This window comes from Eptesicus fuscus, chromosome 11, assembly GCF_027574615.1.
Source record: "Eptesicus fuscus isolate TK198812 chromosome 11, DD_ASM_mEF_20220401, whole genome shotgun sequence".
NCBI lineage: Eukaryota > Metazoa > Chordata > Mammalia > Chiroptera > Vespertilionidae > Eptesicus > Eptesicus fuscus.
In genome coordinates this window covers 49,414,208-49,425,307 of record NC_072483.1, presented here as the reverse complement: position 1 = coordinate 49,425,307, position 11,100 = coordinate 49,414,208, and the positions used below count along the sequence as shown (strand labels likewise).

The window sequence follows — 11,100 nt, the reverse complement described above, 5'->3', positions numbered from 1 at the left end:
TAGGTAAATAAGTTGAGTTTAAAAATATGAAACTGTACGACCATCTGCATAGACAAGAAATAAATTAGTGGTTTCCAGAGACTGGGAAGAGAAAAGAATGAGGAGTGACCACTAGTGGGTATGTGTTTATTTTAGGAATGAAGAGAACGTTTGGAGTTATAATGTGAGGATGGTTGAACAATCCTGTGAATATACCAAAAACCACTGAATAGTACCCATTAAAAGAGTGACTTTTATAGTATGTGAATTTTATTTGAATTTTAAAATTCAGAACCCCACTATACCAAATAATTACCCCTCTCATATTATAGGAATTGAGAACAGAACCATTTCTTGTCAACAATTGTATTTAATGAAGCTACTAGATGTTATTTACAGAAGATATACATACATACAATTCCTACACATAAAATGTAGCTTAATTGTGAAAACAGGAAGAAATGTACCCAAAATTACATACTAAATAAAATAAATAAAGAGTAATTATTTGGCACAATATCTATCATGTAGCAAATAAATAACTATACCATCAATTGAATGAACTATATACAATCTACTTGAAAGTGCAAAACAATTGCTGAAAATTAAGGTATTTGTAATAACATTTAAGTCCAGAAAATATGTATTTTTTTATCAGTAACAATAATTAGCCAATAGTAAAGATTTTTTAATGCCCAGGAAAATATTTTAATTTTGAAAAATTTTTTGTGCATATTGTGCTCTTCTGAAATGGTATTATTATTTTTTTAATCTAAACACTGGCAATTTTAAGAACCTTGGAGTTTCTTAGTGGAATTTTTATTATGTAATCCTGATTTGAAAGTTTAAAAAAGTTACATTGTAAACATAAATATTATTCTATATCATTCAGAAATTACAGACTGGTCCTCCCTAAATTATATAAAGAGTCTTAATGTTTTATAGGAATATGGTCAGGTTCAATTCCTTCAGAGGGAAGACTATAAAGATGGCAGAATACAACCGATAATTTGGATTTATATTAATTCCTCAACACCTTCCAAAATTCTCATGCTCCAAATCAAGAAGTTGAGATAAAAAATATGAAACTATACGACCACTGATGTATCCAAATAAATCCCATTTGTAGCACATCTTACCTTGCAAACATTCTTAGAAAAAATTGTCAGACTTGATATTTCTCTTGACAGTAGTATTTCTACCAAACTCTTCATGTAGGTCTTATTTTATGCTTCAGCAAAGAAGATGGCATGATTGGAAATGAAATCGGGTAACTACAAACTGGAGATTCCTATGCTAGAGAGTGCAAGCTTGATGCAAATAACTTCTTCTCTTGTCATGACGCTGGTAAGCTGAATGCAGCCCTGAGCGGTCTCAGGATGTGTTTTTGCTTGCTTTGTAGCATTCTCTAGTGACAATACAGTCAGCAGTAGCATAAATGCCATTTTTGAAAGACTGTGGACTGGAGGCAAACCATTGTTCTGGGCACTTTAAATGTCTATGGTCGACGAGGCTCTAACCGGTGTGACATCTGTGATAAAGTTCTCTGGTTGTCAATCACATTTAATTGCCGTACATAACTCCGGACATCCTGATGGTTCTTATTAGCTTGAGCTGCGTCAAGATCTGTTGGAAAGAGAATTGGAATTGCACAATATATGCATGTAAGATACACTTTATTTTCTCCAGCTACTTATTATATTCATCTTACATTGCTGGGTTCCATCAAGACCTTTCAACAATGCCATATTCATTGAAATGTTTCCACTTGGATGGTCCATCTCCTCCCTCTCACCCTTTTCTTCCCTGGAATCACCTATTTTGATCATTTTCCTTTGCATCTCATGTTGTAAAAAAAAAAAAAAAGGCAATAAAAATGAAGTGAAAGCAGCACCCGAGAGTCCCTGGTTATACATTAAAATTGTTTCCCCAAACCATCCTGCCTTTGTTTCAGACTCTGATCTCTGGCCCCCCTGAAGCAGATGCTGACTAATGACAAAGGACAGTTTTCGTTAGCTTCTAACAAAAGCACTTAAAACTCGGGCTGGCCTGAAGCAAGCCAAGTGAGATTACGATCACCAGCTCCCTTTGTTACTTGCATTCAATATACAACATAACTGCTCAGGTTGTCTGTTCTTAGAGGTCTTCATATCCAGAAAAAGCAACTCATGGGGTGAAGTCATGACTTCTGCTAGACCTTTGATCCTCTGATGCAACTTCTGAAATCTCAGTTACCATTCTATTCTCATTCACTCCCCCAAACATGTGAGCAACAGAGCTATGTGATTGACTGGTTTCCCTAAACCCAGCTGAAAGAAGGATCAAATGCTCCCCGCCCTATGCAGGGCATAGACACGAATGAGGAAGGCTGACTTGGACAGTGGTGAATGAGAGACACAGACCCGTCTTCTGCATCTGCACCCTGAGTTGCCAGATCTTCCTATTTTTCTAGAGACATGAGAAATCTGAATGTCTTCCCTGGGAATTCTCTCTTATTAAATGGTGACATTATCCTATAAAATAAAACCCTAATATGCAAATCGACCGAATGGTGGAACGACCAGCAGAATGACCCGTCGCTATGACGTGCACTGACCACCAGGGGGCAGATGCTCAACACAGGAGCTGCCCCCCTGGTGGTCAGTGCACTCCCACAGGGGGAACACCGCTCAGCCAGAAGCCGGGCTCACAGCTGGCAAGCACGGCGGCAGTGGCCGGAGCCTCTCCCACCTCCGCTGCAAGCAGGTGGTAAGGAGCAAGGGGTCCCAGACTGCAAGAGGGCGCAGGCTGGGTTGAGGGACGCCCCCCCCCCCCCACCCAGTGTACAAATTTTGTGCACCGGGCCTCTAGTTTTAAAATAAAAGGTTAAAAAATGCTTGGCTTAGACCCAACAATTCTGCTGTGGTCCTTGGGCCACCTCTGCCCCATAGATCACTGGTGTGGGGCTCCTATCTAGTAGTGGGACACAAGGTGTGGCCAAGTCAGAGTCTGGACTCCAGACTAGTGTACTCTCTGCCACAGCGCCCGCCTTCCGCAGTTCATGTACTCTTCTCAGATGCTCACACCACTCCCAAAGACAGTTAGAAGGCCATCTGCCTGAGGGGCGCAGGGGAGTGCTGCAGGTCTGAGCACAGAAAAGCAGAGAGAAGATACAAAGGCCCCTACGCACTCTAAAAAGAAACTCATCAGTATAATTATCACATATAAATAATACCACAGTGCTTCGCTTTCTCGCTTCTCATTGGCAGTGCACGCCACACGTACAATATACTGTAATTACATTGTACATATTCCCATAATGTTTATGAATCTATTCCTATACTTTATCTATAGATTGTTGACTTCAGAACTGAGCAGCTGTTGTTTACCATCAGTTACTGATAACTTTAACAAATGCACTGGAGATATATATATATAATTTTTCCCCCAGAGCACTAGGAGAAAATGTAGGCAGATGGGGATTTACTTCCCAAGAGGCTTATGGAACAAAACATACTTTATCATGGTTCTTAAGACCTCATTGAGAACTTTCTCAAGGCTACGAACCTTCTCAGCCACACAAAATTTTACGAATATTTACAATTTCAGGAATTTCCTGGACCCCAGAAGGGCCACGGATTCTAGATTATAAACCCTTGTTGTAGATTGGCATCACTTGTATATATCCTCATATTCACTTGTGTAACTGCTTTATGGCCATGTCTTTATACCTAGAGCAAGTTACTAGATGAAGAGCTGTGAGACACTAACTCGCAGAATCCACATAGGAGTGGCTGATGTGCAAGGCTATTCTCACTTAGGAAGGACGAGAGGCACCACCATTTGAATCAATTTTTTAAAGGCCTACTTGCTCTCCAATTCGAGGTTATTTTTCCTAGATTATTTCTGCTGTACATTGAAAAAGTTAACATTTAGCAATTCTGGCATCCCATGTTAGCAAACCCTTCCTTTGGCCAGTCTTGTGCTAAGAGCAAAGACAGCGCTGAGGAACAAAACAAGGACTTTTTTAGTCTCTTAGCAATAGGCTAATTGGAGGGTAAGGTACTGGTAGCACTGGTAACCTCACAATCATGTTTATGTCAAGTTATCATGTTGACTTAATGAGCCACGTGACTTCAAGTGACTCATAGATGACGCTAGCAAAAACCTTGACAGGGGCCACCTTCTCACTCCCAGCCCACTTTGAGGGAGCCAAAGCCCCACCCCCCACCCAAAGTCCCAGCCCAGAGGGAACAGTAGCACTGGTCTGGCATGCTGAGCCTGTGCTATGATGCAACTTAACTCCAGTTTCAAATGGTTATTTATTGTTACGAATAGCTTCACAGGAAAGCATTGTGTTATACTAGTTATTGTGCTATATCTTCAGATTTAAGAAGAGCACCCTACATTCCCCTGGGAATGCTAGAAATATAACATCAATTCCTGCTATGGAACCTTTTACGAATGTGCTATGCACATTAATGCATTCTTGCAACACCGCAAGAAACAAACATTATCTCTCCCAGCTTAGAAAGGACAGAACTGAGTCATCAGGACTTGATGGGAGTTTCTCACCATCAAGCAGGGAGTCATTAAGAGAGTTGGTCTGAGGCAGGATTCACTGGCAATCATGCCTTAGTTGTCTCTAGCCGCACTGGAAAGAGCAAGTTAATTCTCTTTAAGTTCATTCATAAAATAATATTCCTGTGGTTATTTTCTGGTTTAACAACTAGAACATCCTTAAACTCAGGCTCCTATCTCAAGGATTTCATGCTCCAAAGTGTCTCTGACAATCAAATATTGTCCAGACTCCTCGGATGTCTCCGTAGGCTCACGAAAAAAGGACTCAACCACCAGAGATCCATATTGCAACATTGAACTTACTGAAAGGTTGGCTTCTGCAGTATCTCACTGTCCGGGCAGTATTTGCAATCATGCGCTAAAAAGAAAACAAAGAAAAAAGACTGAAATGCAAGTAAGCTTAGTGTCTAATCCGGAAAGGAAAACAAGCCATTATTTATTTCAGCAATCCCTGGGCCCCGGAGAAACAGCCTGTTCGGAGATGCTGACCATCCGGAGGCAACTGGCTGACGTAGAGCCTGCTCACTTACTTGAAAGAGCACCCACACTCGTGCACACGAGGCATTTTTCACGTGGGGAACACCAATGGTGTGACTCCCCTCCATCGCTTGTCTGCTCCTCGGGACACAAAAAAGCAATCTGTGGTTCCTGAGGCTCTTACTCCTGAGGACTCGCTCTCACCTTCTGGAGGTCACTCTGAATTTGTAGGAGAATTTGTAACCATCCCAGATCTGGAGAAGGTGTAGCTTGTCAAGTTCCTCAAAGTAAAGAGGACTCAGTAACGAGGTATCAGATCATACTGACTAAACAGTCATAGTCAAAATGTTCTACCTGTACAGTTTTCTATGCCCTGCATAGTACGGACCTTCCTAATTTCCAGCAAAAGTGTGTGTTTTAATGTTAATCTCCCTCCCTCCTTTCTGACTATAACACTAACATATGCACATTTTAAAAAATACAGAAAATGTTAAGAGCAAAGTAAAAACCACTCAGAATATCACACAACAGAGGAACTTCATTAATATTTTGGTATATTTGTTTCTAATACTTTAAAACTACATATATAACAGCATATTTTTTAAAAAATTGAAGTCATATCTATTTTTAACTTGAATTTTTCACATGACACAGTGACTATTTTAAATATTGATTGCATTTTAAAACATTTTTAAAATAAGTAGGTATTCAATCATATGGATGGATCATAATTTATTTAACCTTTGTTAATTTTGTCATTAAGTAATATTAATTTCTTTGTAAAATTTTGCTGCCATAAAGACTTATTAGGGCCCAGCCGGCATGGCTCAGTGGTTGAGCACCGATCGATGAACTAGGAGGTCATGGTTTGATTCCTGATTGGGCATATGCCCCAGTTGCAGGCTCAATCCCCAGTGTGGGGTGTGCAGGAGGCAGCCCATCATTGATTCTCTCTCATCATTGATGTTTCTATTTCTCTCTCCCTCTCCCTTGCTCTCTGAAATGAATAAAAATATATTTTTAAAAAGACTTATTAGGAAATACTTTGTACTTTACTAAACTTAGCTAAAAACAAGAGAAGAAAGGAGTGGGGGGGGTGTATTGACAGCAATCTTCAAATGTCAAATTTTCTGAAGGTGTTAACATTATAGACATTTTTATGTTTAAAAATGTCGAATTTTGTGCCAAAAAAAAGAGCATTTGTGGAAAGTTTTAATTCATTACTTTATTTTGAAGAAAAGTGCTGCTGAAAGTTATCATATACTTCGGGAAGCTTATGGTGAACATGCTCCATCTCAAGATACTTGTGAACACTGGTTTAAATGCTTTAAAAATGATGATTTCGATGTGAAAGACAAAGAACGTCCAGGTCAACCGAAAAAGTTTGAAGATCAACAATTATAAGAATTATTGGATGAAGATGCATGCCAAACACAAAATCAACTTGCAGAAAGATTAAACGTTGCTCAGCAAACAATTTCTAATCGTTTACAAGCAATGGGAATGGTTTTAAAGGAAGGAAAATGGGTGCCACATCAACTGAACGAAAGACAAATGGAAAACCGAAAAGTCATCAGTAAAATGTTGTTTCAATGGCACGAAAGAAAGTCTTTTTTGCATCGAATTGTGACTGGTGATGAAAAGTGAATTTATTTTGAGAATCCCAAATGCACAAAATCATGGGTTGATCCAGGTCAACCATCAACATCAACCGTAAGGCCAAATCACTTCGGAAAGAAGACAATGCTCTGCGTTTGGTGGGATCAGGAAGGTGTGGTGTATTATGAGCTTCTAAAACCAGGTGAAACCGTTAATACTGATCGCTACCGACAACAAATAATCAATTTGAACCACGCTTTGATCATGAAACGACCAGAATGTGCCAGAAGACACAGCAAAGTAATTTTGCTTCATGATGATGCACCATCACACACTTCAAAACCAGTTAAAAGATCTTGCCTGGGAAGTATTAACCCACCCGCTGTATTCACCAGACCTTGCTCCTTCAGATTACCACTTGTTCTGATCGATGGCACATGCACTTTCTGAGCAGCACTTCAAAACGTACAAAGAAGCGGAAAATTGGGTCTCTGAATGGTTTGCCTCAAAACAAGAAAAGTTCTATTGGGATGGTATCCACAAATTACCTGAAGGATGGGGAAATGTGTAGCTAGCGATGGACATTACTTTGAATAAAGCACTTTTGATGTTTCTCTTGAAATTATTGTGTTTTCTTTGATTAGAAAATCCACATTAGTAACTTGGCTGCTCAGACTCCAAAGGGAGTCCTGAGAGATGGCGGATGTACTCTAACACTACAGAAAATGGATAAGGCTCCAGCCCAGATGTGAGACTTTCTAATCTCTGAGTGGCTGTATCATGAATACCATTCCTTGCTGTCTTCTCTCATATACCCTTGGCGCCAAAGTATAGAAAGTTACTTTGGGGAAGCTTATGTAGTGTTAAAAAAAAAAAAAAAAAAGCAACTTATTTGGCAGAACAAAAACTCCTAGAAGAGTCAAAGCTTTATTTTATTTTATTTTTGTTAATCCTCACCTGAGGATATTTTTTTTCATTGATTTTTAGAGAGAGTGGAAGGGAGAGGGAGAGACAGAGAGAAACATCTATATGAGAGAGACACATCGATTGGCTGCCTCTTGCATGCACCCCAATCAGGGCTGGGGAATCTGCAACCAAGGTACATACCCTTTACTGGACTCCAACCCAGGACCCTTCAGTCCACGGGCTGATGTTCTACCCACGGAGCAGAACTGGCTAGGGCAGAGTCAAAGCTTTAGAAATACATATGTGAACACTCATTGGACTTCGCTGAACACTCCAGCTTCAAGGACTGGCAAGCGTTCGGTGACATGTATCTGCGTTGAATAAAGAGGCGATCGGGAAAGTTCAGACATCACTTTTCTAAAGGATCCTAAAAACCAGCACGTCTGTTGATCGGCATGAGAAACACATGACAGATACCTCCAAGAAACTGTAGCATACAATGTATAATTAGCCTCTGATATATGGAGCCCTGAAATAAACAGTAACTAGGATAATTTTCCTGCTAATTTACTTTAAGTTGTTTTTTCGCTTCTCTAAAGACTTTGCATCTGAAGGGCACCAGTATATCCCATGTAGAATTATTGTAATTCTTCAGATATTGAATGGAGTGTAATTACTGAAAACCCCGGGAGATGCTGCCAGTGGGCCCCTTGGAAGAAAAATAAAACAATTAGCTGGGGTCAGAAACCTCTTCCCATGCCATTCTGTAGGGAGTAATTGTTCTGCTTTTTCGTTTTGAAAGCTAAAACATTTCATTCTGACTTTAGTTTGAGACGACTCTTTATAGCTGTACTCCGAAGCTTCATAATTTTTAGCTCATTATGTAGTTTAAAAAGTGAGAACAATTGTTTAAATCAGTAATTTCCAGCTCGGGAGTTCATTCTACCTTCCCAAATCTTTGATTAATTTTAACAATGGTTTTAATTTTGACATATCCTTTATAATTGCACTCAAAGGTAACTTCAGTTTAATTGGGAAATCTAAATCTGGTTTTGCAATGAGGTTTGTAACTTGCCCACAACCAGGGGCTTCCCACTGTTTCAATGCAACCGGCAACGAGGAACTCATTACCCTCTGAGGAAAGTCCCGTTCACGTTTTACACTTTCCTACTAGAAATTTCTTTCCTGAGTCAAAGTTTTTCTCCCTTTGCTTTTCACCCATTGACCCTAGCTCTGAGCTCCGAAGCCACAACAAGCAACGGGTTTAGCTCCCTTTCAAGGGGATACTTGTTCAGATACTTGAAGGCAGCTATCATGGCCCTCCCCCCACCCCCACAGCTTTTCTGGTCAGACCAAATATGCTCAGTGTCTCCCACAACTTTTCATAAGGACGTTTCCGGTCTCTCCTGGACGGTGTCAGGGTGGATCCTCAGACGAAGCAAATCACAGAGTGCAGAAGAATTATTTCCTTCCTTGATCTAGACCAGGGGTGGCGAGATCCGGCCCGCGGGCCATCGACGGCCCTTGAAATCATTTGGTCTGGCTCTGCCAAGGCATTAGGGGTGAGTTAATTAAATGTTTGACCAAACAGAGCGGGCTGATGTTTAAGTTGATAATTTTTGTATGACCCTCACATGACATTATAAATACTCAAATGCCCCTTGACAGAAAAAAAGCTTCCCCACCCCTGCTCTAAATGAAGCTACACATCCAAGTCCACAATTTTTAGGAAGTCTCATTGCTGATACCTGTCGAACTAACCGTGACTCAAATCTCTCCTCCTAGCGCAGTGGTCGGCAAACTGCGGCTCGCGAGCCACATGCCGCTCTTTGGCCCCTTGAGTGTGGCTCTTCCACAAAAATACCACGGCCTGGGCGAGTCTATTTTGAAGAAGTGGCGTTAGAAGAAGTTTAAGTTTAAAAAATGTGGCTCTCAAAAGAAATTTCAATCTTTGTACTGTTGATATTTGGCTCTGTTGACTAATGAGTTTGCCGACCACTGTCCTAGGGCATTGAGCTGCTGTCTGGACTCAGCTTCCTTCTCTGGAGATGTGCAGTTTAACGTCCTGGGCCAAAGTAAAAGGATCTTGCATTTATCTCCACTAAAAGCCACCTAGTTAGTCTTTCTATCCTGCAGACTGAAGCCTCGAGCAGTTCACTGGTGCTCTCAGTTCAGCTTGGCAGAAACTGAGGTTGAGGAGACCGAGGCTTCATTATCCCACTGACACAGCAGGGATGGAGCCAAAAATTAGACCCTGGCTTACCGGTCCTGCCGGAACAGGCTGGCAACTTTCCTGTAGGGCAGTGGGAAAGTACCTGACTACTCCAAGGCAGGCCTTCTCTCCTGGCTTTCCTATCTCAGCAAACCCGGGGTTTATGACGCACTCCCATTAGCGCCTGGCTTATTAGAACGGCGATTTGTAATTCAGGGCTAAACACGAGAACAGGCAGGCTCCGTAGGAAGCGCTCTGAGTCAGTGCAGGGGGACTCCGTGAACCGCCTCTCCACACCTGAACCGATTCTGATATGCCCCCTCCCGGTTAGAATCACCACCCTAGGGTCTGCTCATCACACTGCCCTGAGGATTCTCCCCAAGAAAACAGTCCACAGTCTTTTCAAGTTCAGACCGTCAGGCCCTCTAGGCGATGGCACCTGCACTGTGACTCTCCCCACCTCCCACTCACAGACGGCCGCCAGCACAGCCTCCCTCAGATGCCCAGTCCCTCAGGGAGCTGCCCCAGACTTCAGACCTCTCTACACGCCTGCCCTCCACAGTTTGTCTTCCCTTCTGCCCCTTGACTTCTTTGCCATCCTTGTTCTTACTGCCTGCCAGATCCCCTCTTTTCTTATTTCTGCCCCTACTGATTTGCCCCTGTCTATATGCCTATCAAAAATAGAATCTCAGTCAATGATTCTACACTTACACTATCTGATTATTTTACTCGGACCCTCATATATTGGGGACAATAATTTTTTCCCCAAACAAGATCTAGAAACATAGTCTCTCAGCTACAAAGATTGTGTCCATGATAGCCACTCAATAGAATGAAGTGCACTACAAGGACCAGAGATAAAAGATAATAAGGCCTGGTGCTGAGCCAGCCTTCAATACATGCATCATTGAGGAAGAGCCCTGTGCCCTGTCCCCTAGCTATGGGTCTTTAATGTCCAAGAGGTGTGTGACATACAGATACACATGTGTACAGGTGGTATACTGTACATATGATGACCATGGATCATGGCCGTGCAGGCACATGCCAAGGGCTGTGCCTGTCTGCACTCAGGGAAAGACACTGAAGGACAGACATCCTAGCACCACAGGGAAGAGGGCAGACAGAATAATGTCCAGTTAGGAACAGATGACTAAGGGGATCCTCTTGCCTAAAGTATCAGTAATGCAAAAATGCTTGGTGCATTCTGCCCAAATTTCCTAATAAAATAGAAAAGACTTTAGGATTAAATCTTTGTTACATAAATCCTTTAAAAATGTTTTAGTGTACTGTCTTAAGTCCAACACTGGAATATGATTAGGTTATTCTTTTACTCAGCAAATATTTTTTGCATACTTATGACATGAAAA

General features: G+C 41.4%; 1 protein-coding gene across 8 annotated transcripts in view; it reads right to left on the bottom strand.

Annotated features, from left to right (window-relative positions):
- Positions 1–593: 593 nt before the first annotated feature.
- The window catches only part of RAPGEF4 (Rap guanine nucleotide exchange factor 4), a 114,552-nt gene continuing 104,045 nt past the window's right edge, over positions 594–11,100 (bottom strand). For all 8 annotated transcript variants that reach the window (XM_054723395.1, XM_054723391.1, XM_054723392.1 and 5 more), the window contains 2 exons: positions 4,843–4,897; positions 594–1,605 (listed from right to left, as the gene is read on the bottom strand). In XM_054723395.1, the coding sequence (XP_054579370.1) occupies positions 1,478–1,605; positions 4,843–4,897 (183 nt within the window). In that variant the 3' untranslated portion in view covers positions 594–1,477. The remainder of the gene's footprint in view (positions 1,606–4,842; positions 4,898–11,100) is intronic.